This window comes from Pseudopipra pipra, chromosome 4, assembly GCF_036250125.1.
Source record: "Pseudopipra pipra isolate bDixPip1 chromosome 4, bDixPip1.hap1, whole genome shotgun sequence".
Classification (NCBI taxonomy): domain Eukaryota; kingdom Metazoa; phylum Chordata; class Aves; order Passeriformes; family Pipridae; genus Pseudopipra; species Pseudopipra pipra.
The window spans coordinates 13,631,194-13,650,510 of NC_087552.1; the positions used below are offsets into that span (position 1 = coordinate 13,631,194).

Genomic DNA, 19,317 nt, shown 5'->3' on the forward strand with positions numbered 1-19,317 from the left:
AGTATCCATGTCTGCTTGCTGTGGAGCTGCTGTCGGTGCTTCCAGCAGCCAGACTGGCAGGAGCTTGGCTGGGCAGGAAAACAAAAGGGTTTCTAAGTGCAATTATCTTCTCTTGCAGGAGGAGACCGAGAGCGGATGACAGCTAACCATGAGACGTACCTCCTTATGGCGAGCACGCAGAATGACATGGAGGATTGGGTGAAATCCATCCGCAGGGTTATATGGGCACCGTTTGGAGGAGGTGAGTCAGTGAGGGAACACGCAGGGCTCCCAGATGCACAGAAGACACATAAGGGTTCTTCTGTTGTCTCTCTGTCACAGCCAGAGTTCTGAAGTGGAGAATGGTCTAGATCTTTCCAGAAAAGTGGAGTAAATAAACCCTTTTCTTTTCATTTGCAATGCAGGTATTGGGCATGTTTCCATGCAGAGGGCTCAATTGAAAGGCTTTAAACTGTCTGGAAGCACTTCCCTTGATGAGGATAGCATACGATAGTGTGAGGAGAAGTTTTCACAGAAGATTGGTCTTCTGTGAAATCAGCTTTCCTGCAGGGAGAGAAAGGGTAATTCCTTTGATCACCAGCTGAAGGACCATCCATGTGTTTCATAAATGCCTGTTATGAGAAGCTGTCAGCAATTCTCCTGCCAGTGACAGCTAAGACCAGTAATAGTATTATATAAAGCTATGCCTCAGAATATTAGCACTAGCAGTATAGGATTTTGATTGGCATGTCCAGTAATTTCAATAGTACTGGATGAAAATGTATTGTTGGAAGTCTACTTGTCTTTTTAAAAAGCTCTCTTATGTTGAATGGGCTGCAAATTATTATAATAATTTCTCTCATTATTATTCTGGTGATAGTGTCTCTGTTACTATAATACAAATGTGATTGGTACACTTACACAAAATGTCTGTATGTTAATCAGTCTGTTCCTTGGAGCTCTCAAGTCTAGGGACAGAAATATTTTCCTACTGTGAAAGAGCACCTGGTATTGCATCAAAGAATTGGTCTTGTCTGCAGGTTGCTGGAGAAATCAGGAAGGCAGGATGGTCTGTGCTGTTTCATGACTGAGAAGTGCAGTTAGCACTGAAAACTGTGATTTCTGACTGCAAATGTCTTTTTGTCAACTGCCAGGTAGACCCCACAGGAGGGAGGAGGGAGAGACTGAAGGAAACTACCATTTTAAAGAAAACTTTTCTTCTAAGCTGCCCATCTTCCTTTGTGCTTTATTCAGGTCACAGTTTTTAGGAGAGGATTTCAGCCTCGCTTAAGGACTCAGCCGCGCTGAGGGACTTGGTCAGCGAGGGCCTGCCTGGCATCTCTGAAACATGACTGCCTTTTCTTTGGCTCCTCCTGGGAAAATGTGCCCTGGGAGGGTGGTACAAAGCAGTAGTCTCACTGGGATCTGGCTCCATGTGTTAAATAAGTGGGCATAGTCCTGAGTCTGGGCATGTAGGTCTTATAAGAGGATGCTTAAAAAAACCCCAACGAAACCAAACAAACCTCAAAACCCACAAAGTGAAAGATTTGTCTTAAAAGGAGTGATCTGCTACAGGCATACTGAGTTGGTTTGGGAGAGGGAAGGTGCAAGGAGCACAGTCTTCTGTAATTAGGCTAGGTAAGAAATCTGCTTTTTTAATTAGCACAAAGATTACCCATACCCAGCTTTCTCTTTGCGAAGCAGGCCTCGTGTTGAGCTCCTCAATATTCTCCTACTCCAGTGAGGTAGCAGCACAAGCTGCTGTGGCAATGATAAATTTGGGGACTTAACAGAACTGGATTTTTCAAAGAGTGTCTTCGTGGTTTTTTGAACTTGGCTTCCAACACCACAATATCTTTCTGTGGCAGATAATAAGGAAAGGCAGCCTTGCCGTTCTGCAAGTGGTGAAGTCTCTACGTGTTAGAGGCAGGGAGCTGAGATTAGGTGAAACTCCATTTCTAGCCCAAGTCCATGCACAGAGCTACAAATAGAAACCAAATCTCCCAAGTCCTGACCCTGTGCTTTCTTCACCAGCTCCTCATTTCTTTTATAGGGCAGGAGCTATTTCTGATTTACAGCTGGGAATCCTTTCAGCCACTATGAAAATTCTCAGGACACTGTCATTGTTCTAGGCACATTAAATGCCAATTGCTGAAGGAGGCACCTCTCTGGAGACTTTGCATGCTGATTTGCATAAAACAAAGCAGGAGCAATCCTTCCATCACTGTTTCAATTCGTTTGTAGTTAAAACACTTCAAAGCGTGTTCTTGTTTTTGCTATTGGATTGCTTGTGCAAATACACTGACTCAGGGTTGTTTGTAATGGGAAAGAAACAGTTAATTCCCTGGAAAACGTGAGAAGGCTTGACTGTGATAACAAGGCAAAAGCAGTATCATGGGATTTGTAACCATTAAGAACCCTGTTTTTAGCATGTCCCCCATTTTATTAACTACTTAAGTCGATAGTCTGAGCCATCTTCACAAGTGTAAATAAGCTCTGTTAACTGTTCTGTAATTATGAATGTTGAGACACTTATATTTTTATTATCCTTTGCTACAAGGATGTTTCCACAGCTGCTGCAACAGTCTGACCCTTCTAAAGACAGGCACTTCTGGCTTGTCTTAAGAGCCTGCTTTTATGAGCTGTAGCTGCTGAAGTTAAAAATGGTTTTATATGTTACAAATACTATAAACAAGATAGAGAAAAATTGCAGTCACATGATGGAGACTATCCAGTAACAAATTTACAAGACAAAATTATTTCAAACAGCTAATTAATCAGAACACTACTTTTATAACAGCTTCCTAAATTTCAGTACTAGATGCTAAACCACAATAGTCCAGTGTCACACAAGTCAAGTGCCACTTTGAGTAACATGTGAATTTTCTGGTTTTCTTAAGCGTTGTAAGCAAGCTCTGTGTGGGTGTGCGAGCACACATGTAACGGATGTGTTTGAATCTTGGTGAGCCACTAATATTTAAAGTTTGTCTGGCAGTGTGAGAGGACTCCTGGTACCAGAGCAAGGAGCTTTGTAAATGATTAACCATATCATTAAATTGTTATTTGTTAACCTGTGCTAGAAAGAGCAGGCAGGAGGGGGGGCAGGTGGGAATCTGCGAAGGTGATCAGAAACAGCTTGTTTTTTGCACCAAAAGAATAAGGTGACTGTGGAAAAAAATCTGAAAGGGAAAAGAAATGTAAATGAGGCAGGGCATGCAATGCCTGTTTGCACATGAAATTCCCTTCCCGATTAGATTAAAAAGGCAGTTTTTTTACAGAGCCTGCAACTAAGGGGGAGGGAGAAGAAGGAGCATGAGCGTTTTAGCAGGGCTAGTGGTGTAAGGTCTGGCACCTCCTGCAGGAGCCAGGCACAGCCCGCTCGGTTTTCCAGCAGCCGCACATGACAGCCGCCTGAAGTCAACTCAAAGTCACCCGGAGGAGCAGCGAAACCTGCGCTGCGGCGGCTCCCGCGCGTCCTTCCCCCGCACCTGCTGCACGCACACGGCAGCGCCGGCAGCCGCGCTGCCATCGCCTGGCCGGGGGCCGGAGGGAGCGAGCCACCACCGCATCCCCGTCCGGAGGCACGGATTCCTCAGCAGCTCCCCGGGATCCTGCCGGCGAAGATGCGCTGCTGCCGCATCTGACGCGCCTCTCCCGTGAGAGCTCCTGGTAGTTCGAAGGCAATAAAACGAGCGAGAAGCCCACGAGAGCATCACACAAGGAGCTGGGTGTATAAAAGGTCTTTTGAGAGGAATCTCTTACGGACAAAGAGCTTTTCGGGCGAAGGGGCTGTAATTTTTGCTTCTTGGTTGCAGAAATAGAGGGTGCCAGCAAGGAGTGTCGTGTCCTGGAGGATTCTTCAGTGGCCTTTTTGGTATTGTTCTTCTCTTTCCCCTTGAACACCGCAAAGTGCTGACCTTATCCTGTGGAATAGAGACTGCCGCTCAGCCCCCAGTTCCAGCTGGGAGAAAGAGGTCTTTCTCCCCCTCCGTCTGTGCAGGCACTTCTGTTTGAATGGAAGATACATCTTTTTGCTGAAACTCTTTTGTTGTGGCATTGCATAATAGGCAGTTGTCTCACCGCAGGAAATAAAAGAAACGAAAGGAAATAGATGGAAGGAAATTGTTCCCCAAAGCAAAATTGAAGCAGGGAAGAGAACATTAAAATCATTTCAAGCCCTACCCAAGATCTAGAAGACCACAAGTCTGCTAGCTCCAGAGGAAAATACACTATTATAAGAACTCCTCAGCAGTCAGTAACGATGAGCAGTCGTGGTGTTTCGTCTGGATGCAGCTGGTAAAGGAGAGCTTTGGAGGGACGTGGGGGCTTGGCCTGTATGATGCCTGAAGACAGAAATGCTGGAGTCCGCAGCCCAGGTGCCTTAGCAGCAGCTCCTTTCATTCCTAAAACTACTTATAGGAGAATTAAGCGGTGTTTTAGTTTCCGTAAAGGTAGGTCCGTTCTGTCACTGCGTTCTGCTTTGCTAGTGAAGCCGTGGTTTCGTACAAGTCAAGGGGGATGTGTGTGCAGGGGCAGATGAGAGTACCGAAACAAAAGACATTAAACAATGCAGATGCCAACATTCCACGAATGATTTATTTACTTCTTTGTTCATTTGTTTGTAGCTGGCCAGCTGATACTGTCTCCTCTACATAATAGCCTATGAATGCTGGAATGAGGTGGTTTGAGACAAGATTATTGCGGTGCCTCTGAGCAAAATTAAGTGAGAGCTCTGGGGGAATCAGACCTGTGATGCTCTGAGTTGCCTGTTTGTCTTGGCAGAACATCAGGAAAAAGAGTTTCTGCTTGCATTTTATTTGTGTAGTAGGAGGGGGGTAGAAGAGAAGGGACCAAAGCAACATGATAAATGTTCCTCTGTGCAGAAGACCGAGTCCTTGGTCTCAGAGATTTCTGATGGATTGAAGTGTAGCCCTACAGTGCACTGTCCTGTTGCAAGTGATGCACTGTCACTTCATGGTGCTGCCCTGCAGCCTCCATTTGCCTTTTCACCTGCTGCATGGAGGTGTTTAAAGCCAGTTTTCTTCTGCATTGCACATACTCCCATTGAAGCAGACCATGGCAGTAGTCAGGGAAGGAGGGCAAAGCAGAGGCTGGATTCTGTAATATGTCAGCTGGAAGCACTGGAAGGGAAACACATGTCTAAGAAAGAGATATGACAAGTGGTGGTAAGGTGCCACAGCACTTGGGATGGGTGGGCAGAAACTGTCTCTGTGACAAGGACAAAAAGTTTGTGTAGGGAAGAGGAGGACATTGGTGTTGTCTTAGAAGCTATGCTGAACTGAGGAATGCCAGTGAAAGGGCTAAGCTGTCATGTTGTTTTGAAGTGTGAGAGATTATTTTATACAGAGCTTGCACATATTCTGTCATCTTCTCTTGCTCCTTTCTCAACTGTTCCTTCATGCTGCCATTTGCCCTTTCGCAAGACCGTGCAGCTCTTTGCTCACCAGCCTCAGTAGTGATGTGGTGACGTCATTGCCTTTGAGGGATGTGTGAGCAGGCAGTCAGGGGCGATGTCTTGAAACGAGATATCACAACCAGTGAGGGGCTCACTGCAGAACTGCAGCTGAGACAGCACTGAAAGCTGTTTGCCCCCTGTGCCCCCCTCCCCAAGGCCCTTGATTGCTGGAGTTCCGTCCTGCTGGAGGCTGGCCAGGAGGATGTGCATGTGTATTGCATTTCAAGGTGTTGGTGTGAATTAGAGCTGCCTGTGCCCAGTTCATACGCTTAACTATTTGAGAAATGTTTGGAAGTTGAATAAAGGATTAACTGATAATTTTGCAGACAGCTGCCTTTGTGCCTAGCTACAGCCTTAGCTGCTTCAAGAAGAGCTTCAGCTGTTGATTCTTTCTCCGTATGTTCTGACACGGAAGCTGTCCGTGTCTAAAACTCCAAGTGAAGCAGCAGCGCTGGGGGCAGAGACAGAATGATGGGGGTGATGCTGCCAATTTGCTTTCCTCTCTGTGTCATATGTTTCAGTTGCTTTCTTATATACATTTCTGTCAAGATTGTTGTCTTAAGGCCCCTTGGTCAGACCTGCAGAATGCTGGGGGCATATGTTTCACTGTGTCCTTGTCCTGCTGAAGTCAACAGAAAGATGAACATTAACTGGATTTTCATTAAGGTTGCACAGACAATTAGGATAACTACCCCTGTCTTATTAATTGGCATACAGAATTACTATAAATTCATTTGCAGATTGTATACTTAAGTATAAAAAAAAGGCAAAACGAGCCTTTTACAAACCTACTCCATACTTTAATAAAGCAAATTAGTTAGTTCTAAGCTGTGCAACATGATGCAGAAAATAAAATTACCAGGGTAAATCATTGGCTAGTCAGTGGAAGGGGAAGGGAATCATGACAGTTTTTGTTCAGGCAGAGATATGTCATGATCTTCACCAGTGAGACCAGGTGTAGAACCCTTCCTGGAAATCCAGATCAAATTTCCATTGTGATTGGCACCAGAAAATTAAATGTCAGATTTGTTTGGAGGTCACATTGTAGGAGAAGTCAGTGTGCTCAGAGGGCAGCATCTGAACAGAGACAGAGCCAAGCATCTTTAAACTCCAGTGTGGAGAAGATGCTCTCTGGTTAAGTTCCACCACAGGAACCTCTGGAGAGACCATGCAGGGTAAGTGGAGAAAGCAGTATCTGAGGTGGCATGCAGTGGTGAGAACACTCATTGGAATGGTGAATTTGCATGGGCAGAGTTTTGGAGGAGGAGGTGGCATTGGCTGTGACTGGAGAAATAGTGCCTGATGTGATCAACTGTGATAAGTTCCCAGGGAAGTTTTAACATTGTCTCCTTTCCTTTCCTGTATCTAGTTCTACTTTTATTTCAGAGTTGTTTTTCCTAAGCAGGTTATTTGAGTGTGCAAATATTTTAAACTCCAGGGCAGAAATTTGTCTTGTCTTCTCTACTGCTGGCATCACACTGACTATGGGGTAGGAGAAGGCTTGAAGGAAGGAAAATTATTCAGGCAGGAACAAAATTCTGCTGCTGCTGGTTTTGGTGAGATTTTTTCCTCCCCTCTACATTACAAAATTTTGTAGAGAAGAAGAAAATACTCCCTGCCTTTGATCCACTCAAAACAGCACTTACTGCTGGGGAACATATAAGCAGAAAGCTGATAGAAAATAATAATTTAAAACTCCATATTAGGTGTTATGTGCCCACGGCAGCCACTTCTTTGTGTTATTCCAGGACCTTTGTTCGCAGCCCTGCTGTTGAAAGCCATTCATCTGATCTGTTATTTTCACTGTCAGTGAATTACTGATTGAGATTGAGAGCTGCTTAAAATTCTCATCCAGATCCTAAGCTGAGATCAGTTCCTTTGACCTTAACTGGCCCTTTCTGATCAGTATAGCCCATAAAATCAGAACTTATCTTGGAAGGACAGGGATCCTTTGCTGCACACTGGGAGAACACGCGTACAGGTGTGGACCTTCTGAAGCATCAGCCCTCAGTGCTTTTTTCTCCCTGAAATCTTCTGGCTCACCAAGTACTAGTGCTGTGGTAGAGCCAGAGCGGCAGGTGGGCTTTTTTGAGATATTATTTATTTCAGGCTGTTCTTTAGGGAGCAAGGTGGCAGAACAGCCACCTTGATCTTCTCCTTTTTTCTTCCTGAATCAGAAGTCCAGAGACTTGAGATGTGAGCCCTGCCTGTGTTCAGTTAGCTAAGGAAATCATTGACTAGTAGCATGCTTAGGTTTTAAAACCATACTCTAAGTGTGAATATGTACCATAAAAAATACCACAGTGCTTTCACAACTCCTGAGTAGACATGTGCAGAATTTGCATATAGCACTGGAAATAGTCTTTCATAGTGTTCCTGGGTATCTGTTAAGCATGGAAATCCAGTTGCTCATAATGTTTACAAAACTTCTGCCACGGGAATGTTCTAGTTAATGAATAACTGCTCAGCATGCCCTTTGCTAGCATGTGATTTTCCTCTTTGATGTTATTCGTGATCTTCACTTAATTGGATATAGCTTTAAAGACCTACAAGTGCTCTCTGAGAAAGCAGTTCTGCTGATTAAATCTAATGACTGGTCAGAACTGGAATCCTGTACATTTTCCAGCCTTCCACCAGCTATGGGAAAGCAAAGCTGCTGCTATGCTGAATCTCATGGTTTCTCGTTGATTTATTTGTTTCCCCTCTGGCACCCTGTCCCAAGGATAAACCAAACGACAGGTCAGCTCTTGTGCATCTGTGCATTCTGGATTTTGGAGACATTGAGAGTTAGGAAGAGAACTTGGGTTTGGATTACAACATAAGTTATGAGGGCTCTCTTTTATTTCCTTCTCCACAGAGATGTTCTTGTTTAGTTGAAAGTTGAAGTTTAGTTCTTCTTTTGTGAAAATTTACTTTTAAAAAACAGCATTATCATTATGCATTTTTAAAAAACAGAAATTATCTCTGTGATTTTGGTTAAGTTGTAGTCTCCATAACTTGGACTGTCTTTTCCTAAATGAGGTGCTAGTAGTTACCAGTTCCAGCTGATAGTGTTCATCATTGTCTCTGCCAACCTCTAAGGTAACTGTAGGTTTGCAACCACAATTCTTCACAGCATTGCCTTTGCTTCCTAATGGTCAGCATCTGAACTTTCCTAAAATGCTCATCTGCAATATGTCTGTAGCAGTTAGTTGGGACATAAGAGGGGATAAAAGCATTAGAAAGGGACAGTGGAAGAAGGTGCATTTTACAGGGCAATGATCGTGGCTTTTATTCTAAAACAAAACCCAACAGGTGCTAAAAAGATGATGAGTAAGGTAAAAGCTCTGACAACATGATGTGGAAGAAGAATTCTTGTGTTTCTGCCACTTCTACCCTTGGCAACAGAGTAGTACCTTTACCATAAGGCATCAGCAAGTCTGTAACTTCAAGTCAATATTTGTGCAGGCTTATCATGACTGATTTCTTTCCTGGCCAAGTGCTGCCTGGTGCAGTGTTCTGCATTTGTTAGGTGGAGGAAATACTTCCTTTGGAGGAGTTCAGTCTATACTTTGGCACAAACTCAGACCTTCCTAAGATAAATTCCAGTGCCAAACAAATCGGAGAATGAAGAGAGTAGTAAATGGTGACTTCAAGGTGTCACGTGGTGATTTTTCATGAGACTGAGGTCTTAACTTTAGGTTATTGCATGGTTGTCAGAGTTACCACGTTAGCTATGAGCTTCCCAAAGCTGAGTGTGGAGATCCTCGTGCCTGTGAGGTAAATGTGGTATTATCAACATTCATACAGATGGGAAGCCAAGTCCCTGAGGCTTCCTCTGCCATGTGAAGATATGGGGCATACACCTACTCCTCCAGCTGGGAAAGTATATCTGTGGCCAGACTCGATGCAACTGTTCTGAGGATTGTGTAGGATCTGAATCAAATCTGTTAAATCTGAGACAACTGCTGTAGTTACTCTGTCTCTCCTTCAGGCATTCCTAGCCATGTGTATTTTAAGTGTCTCAGTGAAAATTGCTTCATTTACAACTTCCCTTATTGTAGACAATAATAGAAACAATTCAGTGTCTACACTTAAGGGACCAGAACCAGGAAATTTTAGGCTCTGATTTGGACTTACTTTTTTTCCCTCTCTATCACATCAGGTTTTATTTTCCCTCAGATATAGGTTTTATTAAGGTTTTCTTCCTACAACATGTGTAATTTTCTGCTACAATGCAGAACCAAGTTTGTCATATTGAAGTATTTAATCTTTGTCAGCTTCTGTGTATGAATCACTTCTTACTTTCTATTTGTCCTAAAAAATAGTGTTTATTTCTAGTTGCAGACATCTTAATACTTTATGGTTGCAACCTGTCTTCAATGCATTTTATGTTGTGGTACATCAGCAATTTATAATAATATGTGAAGGTTTTTTGCTTCCACTGCACGAAACAGCCTTATTCTGATTTCATTAAGTATCTATTAGATATGCTTTGAAAACCATTTTTAAAACAAACTAAAAAAAAAAGGCAGCATCCAAAAATATATTAATAGAAAGTGATGTGTTTTGACTGCAGTGTTATTACTAGTATGAGTTCCAAAGCAGTTTGCAAATTTAAGCAGCAATATGCACATTACTGATTAAAGAAAGTTAGCATGGTGAGAAGTATAGCCAGGCTTGTTCTAATTGTACTGTCAGTGAGCAGGAGTTGTAACTGTACATACATTGTAATTGTATAATTGGAATATCCTGTCGTATTTTGTTTGAAAAGAGGCAAACCCCCTTGTGTTTAAAACCAAGGGATCTCATAGGCCCTTGAAAGGAAGCTCAGTCTTTATGTTGATAGGATAAGCTGGAGTAGGGTGGCCAAGTCCTACACCTAAGAAAGAATAACCCCAGGAAAGCAGCTCTGAAGAAGGAACCTGGATGCCCTGGCAAATAGTAAGCTGGACACGAGCCAGCAGTGGACCTGGCAGCAAGCAAGATTAGACAGCAGTCTGGGCAGTATCAGCTAGCAGAAGGAGGGAAGTGATTAACCTCCTCTGCTTAGCATTTTTTAGACCATATTCCAAATATAGTGAACTTAAAAAAACAAAACAAAACCAAAAAAAACCCCCACCAAAACCAGGAAGTGGAAATAATACTGGAGAGAGCTGAGCAAAGGATCACTAAGGTGCTCAGGACCTAGAAGACATGCCCTTTGAGGAAAGGCAGAGCAAGTGGGGCTTGTTCAGCCAGGAGAAGGTACAAATTGAGGAGCACTGAACAGCAGCCTTCTCATACATTAAGAAGGACTTTGAAATCCCCAAACTCCCATAATCACACAGATTCCTTAACTGACTTTCAGTGGACCCTCCTCCTTAATTCTCCTGCTTTCAGGAGGGTCTAGCAACTGGAAGGACTAAAGGTTCTCTGTGTTGACCAGCTGCAACTCTTAACTCAGACAAATACAAGAAACCTGAATTCAGTTAATACTCCTCCCATCCCCCTAGGCAGTTTGTAGGAGGCTAGGAAGGTATGTAAGAAATAAGAAAACATGCTTTAACTCCTCTACCAGCCTGAAGAGCCCGAACTTTGTGGACACCACATCAGTCAGTATTCTTCCAAGCTTGACTCACTCTGAAATGTCAAAAATTCCTTCTTTAATTGGTACTTGTTGGGCTTTGTACAACATGAAAAAAAAAATGAGCTAATAAAGAGCGACTGTGTGATGTTCATTCGCTTACCTACTGCTGGTTTTGGCATCCACAAGTGTGGGTACCATGGAAATCACAAAATATGCTGCTCAGCATCTCAAGAGACTTTCTGGATGTCTTAGCAGGACATCAGTTACTCTCTGCAGTTATTTCCTGTGCTACAGTAAAAGTAATTGCTTTTAAATACAAACCTCAGACCTTCAGTGTGGGCACCTTGACACTTGCCATAACATCCTGGAGCATAGGCAGGGCAGCTGTCCCTCCTACAACTGAGGTGTAAGTTACCTTTCTGTTGGAGGAAAAATGTATGCATTGAAGGTTACCCTGAAGGATGCTCCTTTAGCTCGTGGACACTTAGCCATGCAGTTGTAATTTATGGGAGAATTAAGTTTTTGGGTCAAAATCAAAAGCTGACTAACTCAATTTTGAGCATTTTTTGGAAAAAGCAAACAAAACCAACTCTGTTCTTCTTGTTGAAAATTTGTAAGCCAGCAGGAACTGTGTGCTCAGTAAAGGACACAATTTGACTTACTGCTTTTTGTTTTTTCTTTTAACTTCATAGTGTTCGTCACTGGAAAATGAGGTAGTTATTTGCTCTTTAGATTCTGATCATGTCTGCCTTAGAACTATTCATTGTCTTGCTATATATAGAAATTGAATTACCTTGCTTCAGCCCCAGTACCCTTCAGCAAACGATGGTCTCAAGAGAGAGCTTCCATCACAGATGACATGCCTGAACGTTATTGTGATGCTGTGGTGGCCTGCTCTGCACTTTGAAAGGGAGAGGCAAAATAAGCTATGATGAGTACCTCTCTTTCCAGTGCTGGCTATGATACCCTTGAATCAGAGTTGAAGTTGATTCTGTTGAAAAACCTCCATGCTCTTCATGAGGTTAAGGATGAATGCAGATTTCCTGCAGTTCATCTTGACACATTTTACCTTTTGTATCAGACACTTTTCTTTGCACACAGAATTTATTGTTGCTAAAGCAGATACTGATAATGAAATAGGTAAGACATTATAGGAATGATCTTTGTTTATATTGAAAAATTAATAATTTAGTTGAGTAGGATCAAAATCCAGAAATCCAGAGTTATCTTTATAAATCTTTTGCCTCCCAATGTGTAAAGATAATGTTCATATCCCATTGAAACTCACACAGAAAGTACTTAATTTTTTAATAGATAAATAGGCATTAACCAAAGAAGATGCAGATATATATCTATATGTATATATTAATCTCTTTTGAATAAGAAGTTTTGTGATGGAAAATCCTATTTGTGTTCTTTCTACGTTTCATGTGCTTATGGTCTCGCAAACAATTGACAGTGTTTTATTTAAATAGTGTTTCTGGGCATTGTTATAAAATATATCAGCACTGTATTTCTGCGAGAGTATCAAAGGTGAAATTAAGCATTTTATTCTTAAGAAAGCAGGCCGTTAATTGTCCACACATTTAAATGACATGTAAATTGCGTGCGTTGGAGTAGAAGGCACAGGCCCCTCAAATGTTTTTATGATTCTCAGCCAAGTCACATTTTTCTTTTTGGTGCAGGTATTTTTGGCCAGAAGCTGGAAGATACTGTCCGGTACGAGAAGCGCTATGGGAACCGCCTGGCTCCTATGCTGGTGGAGCAGTGTGTGGATTTTATCCGACAGCGGGGGCTGAGGGAAGAGGGCCTTTTCCGACTGCCTGGGCAGGCTAATCTTGTCAAGGAGCTACAGGATGCATTTGACTGTGGAGAGAAGCCTTCTTTTGACAGGTAAAACCCTCCAGCTGTTCCCCACTCCCTGAAGCCCGGACAGGACGCGATGTGCTGTGCTGGCTGACCCACAGTGCTGTGAAACACGTGGCAGCAAGAGATAGAATGACATGTTTTTGTAGGGTTTTCTGCGTGTTTCCTATTAGTGCTCTAAAATGTCTTATTTTTTTTTTCCCCTGACTTTGATGTCTGATTTCAAAGCGTTTCTGGAGAATTTCCTTTTGTGAAAAGCTGGTTAGGAGAAGTACTGCTAATGGTTTGGCTTAATCAAAAATATCTGGATTACCTTGATCTTAATATCATTTGAAATGCAGTGGTGATGCTGGCATTTATTCAGTTCCACAAAGGAAGAATTTCTCTTATCACCAATCTCAATATGTTCTGTTATCTATAAAACTGACTGGAAGAGAAGTGTACTTTTATGTATTCCTTTACAATTTTGGACCTTTGGTCTAATAATTAAAGTCATTCTGACCATAATAACAAACCTATGTGGTTTTGAGGGTTCAGATCCAATTCATATTCCACTATTTATGCAGTTTTACAAAGTTAATGAGAATTTCCTGGCCAAAGAAAACCCAGTCCTGTTCACACAGCTGTGTATGACTTCAGACTTTTGTAAGACTAGCTTTTTGGGCTCTCTTCTGTGAGCATTGACAGCAGTAGTCCACACATTCAGAACGTGCAATCAGAGAAACAGAACCAGTGGCTTATGAATGCCACGTAAACCCTTTAACTCTTATCGGAATTAATATGATGGTAATGCAATTCCAATTCAAGGGACTGTTAAATGGTGTTCATCCCCAGCATGTGCCCTGAGTGACATCTGTAACACACGTCCACAGAGGAATCAGGATACTTCACTCCAGTTGAGGGTCCAGTGTGAATTAGGAGGAAGAGGCAGATTGCATTTATTATGTGGGAGCTTTGATAGCAATCCAAGTAACAGGAAGGAAAGTATATCTTGATCTTTTAGTGGAAAAACATGCCATGATTTGAACCTGATTGCTGGAAGTCCATTCCCTATTCCTGTGAAGTGGGAAAATTTGTTAAGCATGAAGTTTTGTGTATCACAGATGGACAGAAGGCAGACACCTGTAATGCTCTTTCATCTCCAACAAGTTTCCTCAGTCCTGACCCTCGCTTTAAAAGAAAGATCAAGAATTTATAATGCTCTGGAAAAGAGACTTGTCTTCCTGTGAGGTTTATTATTTTCTCATTCTAAGGTGAATTAGGATAATTGACGAGTAAATGGCTTTAAGGAGGCAGAGTACTGTGGGAAGGGACAGTGTTAGCTCATAAATGTTTGTAGCATGCTTACTTACTGTTCAAATACCATGTAGCTTCTTTAAAATTGGTAAAGAAGCATCTATTGGGCATGTTTCCCTTACTTGGACATTAAGATAAATATTACTGATAATATCTGTCTCCACCAAAGATACAAGTAGGCAAATGGCAGAAACAAAAGGTTATTCTTTCCTGTGCCTGTAAGCCAGATAATTGTGGAAGAAATGCTTAAGAAAACAAGCCACCCCCAAACTCCAGGAGATGATGTACTGAACACCCCACTGAGAGGTATAGCTTGAAGGAAGTACACAAGTTCTAACTATGCAAAACAAATGAGACCAGGGCTCAACCACATTTATGTTTTTTTCAAGGTTATCTACCAACATCTGTAGCACATGCTAATGAGCCCCATGAACAGGTATGCTAGCTGAGCTCTAGCAGATGAAAAAGAGAAGAGATTTTACAAGCTACTGCTGTGAAGAATGCACGTAATTTCTACTATAGCAATTAGAAACATCAGCAGGAGCTGCCTATAAATTGCTGGTCCTGCAGTTCTGCTTCTGAATCTGAGAATTTATAGAACGCTGACCTTGTACATCCACATGTACTCAATTCTTTTGAGTTTGGAGAGGTATGATTTAGGTGTAGCAGTGGTCCAGAAGTCAAGCAGACATAAACTCTGCTCTGATCTCTGCATTGTTTCCATTGGGCATCTGCTTTTTTTCCTCCAACCTTTTGTTCCATTCGTAAACTCTTTAGGAGGAGTTAATTTCACGGTGTTTATAGAGTGCCTGTGTGATATGGTAATATTTTGGGGTAACTTCTCATTGTGCTGAACAGGAGCATGATCTCCACATTTGATGCAGCCTGTTTGGCAACTTGGAAGGTGGCCACAATATGAAAAGTGCTGTAGAGAAAAAAATATATCTACTTTAGGCATCCATGCCTACTTTCTCTCGTGAATCTCCAGATCCACTGCGTTTAATCTGTAATTATATGTTACTATTGGCCAGAAGTCTCACAGGGTGAAATCTACCTAGGTTCTGTTTATCAAATTTACATTTAGCCCATTCCCATACATCAGTAGTAATAAAGATTTTTGCAGTCAGAGCAGAGCTGACATTTTTGTTCATGGGGCACGAAACACAATGGAATAACAGGTCACACTTCCGTAGTGGTGCTGGGTCACTGACTCTGACTGGGAGAAAGACTAGCTGCTGTCATCAGTGTTGGAACTAATACAAAGAGCTGATGTTTGAGGAGTTTGCCATTTTTCATACTGACACTTTTGCCGTGTGGGTAAGTCAAACAAAGACTTTAGAACAAGTGAAGATGCTTTGAAATGTGTGTGTAGGCTCATGTATATATTTGTGTGATAAATTGCTATTAAATAATCTTTCTCTTTATGCTCCCTTAGCCAATTCAGTAAAATATATAACATGTAGAATTAAAAGCAAAGCCAAAGGTAAGATCATCTAGACATGGTCACTACTCCTTTAAAATGTCATCTCTGTTTTAAGATGATTGCACACCTTTAAACACCTTATGTCTCTTGGGAAATGGAGTTCATAGGCACAGATCTGCTCTTTGGCCCTGGGTTGAGCTACTGTCCATGGTTATGTGGAGACCCTGCCCTTCTCCCCTTTTGCCTTCCCATCTGCACCCCTTGGGCAAAGAAGACCACAGAACAAGGGCAAACAGGACAAACGTAGCAAATTTGAAATAAAAAGTAAAATAGCTATGCTTGAAAGAAAAGGCAACCATGCTTTGAAACATAAAACATATCTGACAAATGGTTGATCTCACATGAGTTAGCAGCTGGATGTTCCAATACTGAAGTCGGTTATAAAGATGCAGAGTGAGGCCAGGACAAGTCGGAGAGTGGCAGAAACCTTTGTGTATTAATTTGATCTGGATCTTACAGTTGGAATAAGATATGGCTGAAGAATTGTGTATGAGAATGGGAACAGTATTTAAAACTTCTCTAACTCACAGACAGAGAAAACCCAGTATCTGATCTGAAACATCCAATACCCCAGGACCCCTCATATGAAAACTGGAACATCATAATTTTTCACAGTTTTGGAAGGGAGGTGCAGCTACTACAACTGAAAACTGCTGTGGCCTTTTGTGTGAAGAAACAAAAATGCTCAAAATTTTATGTCAGCTTAAACCCCAAAATCAATAAATACTTTACTCCCTCTGAATGTATCTGCACATATTGTGAAATATGCCAGAAGGAACCAACAGTGCAATTAGGCAAGCACTCATTTGAAATATCCTCGGTATTTCCAGTACAGCTCCACCTTGGTGCAAAATTGCTCCCTCCAGGGAATCTATTTTGCTGCTTGTCCTTGGGGTATTTGCTTCTCTCTTCTTGTGTGGTTTATATTTTAAAGTCCCTCATCTCCTTTACGGATCAGGCATTTGTAATGATACAAAGTGGATTATGACCATTTGTTCTGTAAAATTAACATAGAGAATATGGCACTGCATAAGGAAAATAACATAAGGATTTGTTCTACAATTTCTACCTAGAAGGGGTACAAAATTGGATTTCTCTTTTTGTATTACCTCTTTCCATCTGCTGTTCATCACAATTACTATGAGATGACATGCAAGCTAAGATTGCTCAGGGAGAAAAAAAATATTTGAAATGTCACTGAAACAAATATTAATAAAAAATTATTGTGATTGATTGATGTATGTGACTTGGATAACTGTCACTGATGTATATAGTTCAGTAGTTCAGAAGAGTTAAAAAATTACAAAGCTCACCTGCCAGCATTTGTGTGTATGCACAAGAGAGAAGAAAAGCACATAAATGCATATTTAGCAAAAAGAAATCTCTGCTACATTCTGTTATGGGCATGAATACAGTACATTATAGGGCAAAATGTTACTTACTGTTCTAGTCACCATTGCAGTCAGCTGAGAAAAGGGTACATAAGTGGCAGTATGTGATAGCTGGCAAATGCTGTTATTTACTGGAGCCAAGTAATCCAGACTGTACAACTGGTATGTTCCTGTGCATTTAATCACGGGGATTGTTGAAGCAAAATGAGACAATGACGAGGATGGTAATAATGTAATATTGGTCAAGGTGAGAAGGAGCACTTGCACAATTCTTATTTTCCTCCAGAAGCAAAGAATGTTTTAAGATTTTGGTGAATGCAAGAAATGGGATGTGTCTCAGTGGGGCTGCAGTCTGCACTGGCACTGTGTAGACTGCAACTAGAAATCACTGGTAACAAAAATTTTTCTTTGTTTTCCAGATACAAGCCTGTACATAAGAATTTGTTTATAAGAATAGTTTCCCACAAGGAAGGGGCTTTATTTGCTTCCTACTGGCAAAGTGCAGTAATCCCTAAAACCCCACATTTTTATGTGAAATGAAGTCTTTACTAGAAAGCTGGTTCCTGCCAAACACAAATGGCCTTAGGCCTGTGAAAATTCCTGTTTCTTTCTGCCTGTTCCAGGCTTTCTTCCCTGGTCCTCACAATCTGCTCATCAGCTATGCCTCTGGAGCCACTTCATGTCCTTTCCAATTCCAGCCCTTTTCTAACCAGCTAACAGAAATAACCACTGCATGTGGCATAACTTAAAGACCTGGTCTGGCAATTACATTAGGAGGCACATTTCTAGTGTGATGCAAGGGTCATTAAATCAGCCTAATTGGTGTCCTGTTGTGGTTTTAGTTGGTTTTGGTGTCCTCAGTGTGTTTTTTGTTATTAGCAATGAATGAACCTTTGTAGTTGCTTTGCATGAATTTCAGTTTCAGAAATGGCTGAGTGTCAGCTGTAATTGGAAAAAAAAAAAAAGAGGCAGCCATGTATTTGATTTGCCAGTGACAAATGACTTCTTAGATGGCCATGGTCACCTTTAAGAAAGGTTTTGTTACCTTCGTGGAAGGTCTGAGAGTGTGGTTTTTTAAATAATTCTTCCTTAGGGTTGCACAATTTGTGGCTTTCTCTTCCAGTAAACAAGAACAGGTAGTTTCTTTGTGGTGATTTTCATGTTTTACATATGCTTGCAATCCCTGAAAAAAATCTTGGAGAAACTTAACAGCCTTTCTGAACAATCTAATAAGTGATAAAATAATTTAGCAGCATATTCACTGGTGCTGAGTGATCTTTTCCTAATGGGAACCCATCTGTTTATTAGGCCTCTGCCCACCTTACCTGAAAGCACTTGTGTCTGTCTTTAAGGATCTGTATTTTTCTAAGTAATTTTAACATCCTTCCATAGAGTTTGTCATTGTATTTTTGCTGTCTTCATTGATGTTTTTAAAGCATCACTCTCTAACCTGAATGAATTGGCTGCTGTTACAATTCCTGCAGTGGATGTCTAACTTGGAAATAGTCTGCCAATCTTCAGTATTCCTTGTGGACTCTGGAAGGTAACATGCATTGTAAAAATCATGAGCACAAGGACAAAGGAGCAGAATATGTTTGCTTTATTTCTCTTGCCTGAACCAAAAAATAAGAATTGAGATCAGTTGATAACTTAAAGTAGAGCCAGACTTTTGTGGCAGCAAGGAGAGGAGGAGACAGCTCAAGGCTTAAAGTGGAAAATGTTTTCATATATGTTTCACAAGTTGTAGACAAAATTCCATCTGGTGCTTAGATTAGGCACAGTACTGCTTGTACTAGATATGTGTTATATAGGAAAATCATATAGAGCAATGCTTTGGAGACACCCACATAGGGGAAGAAGAAGCACATAGGATATTTGACCAGTTATGTTATGCATTTAACCTGACCTTTGAATTTCTGGACCAAAAAAAAGCCTGACTCCCAAAATCAGTCAAACCACTCCTGATGCACTGTAACATTAGTGAACACAGGCTTTTCCCTCCTAAGCTCTGGCTGCTGGGTTCCCAGCAGTCTCAGTACTCTGATTCTCTCTCCCTGTAGTTATGCACATATTCCTTTGATGTTTCTTACTCAGTGTTTCATCACTGGTTTATCATGGGCTCTAGCATCTCACTTAGGCTGTCTGCAAGCTGGTAGTAAAGATACACCCTGGACAGCCAGTTAGGAACTCATGCTCCCGTGGCAGGAGAACATCTACACTGATCTGAGAGCTGCTCTACAGTCCTGAATGCAGCTAAGCAGGGGCATGGTCAGCAAAT

At 41.6% G+C, this 19,317-nt stretch overlaps 1 protein-coding gene across 7 annotated transcripts in view; it reads left to right on the forward strand.

Annotated features, from left to right (window-relative positions):
- ARHGAP24 (Rho GTPase activating protein 24) overlaps nt 1-19,317 on the forward strand; it is a 214,990-nt gene that overhangs the window by 177,200 nt on the left and 18,473 nt on the right. For 5 of the 7 annotated variants that reach the window (XM_064651659.1, XM_064651661.1, XM_064651662.1 and 2 more), the window contains 2 exons: nt 119-241; nt 12,689-12,896. In XM_064651659.1, coding sequence (XP_064507729.1) covers nt 119-241; nt 12,689-12,896 — 331 coding nt within the window. Of the gene's footprint in view, nt 1-118; nt 242-3,066; nt 4,431-12,688; nt 12,897-19,317 lie in introns of those variants that run through there. The other 2 variants (XM_064651660.1, XM_064651665.1) reach the window with 2 other exon arrangements.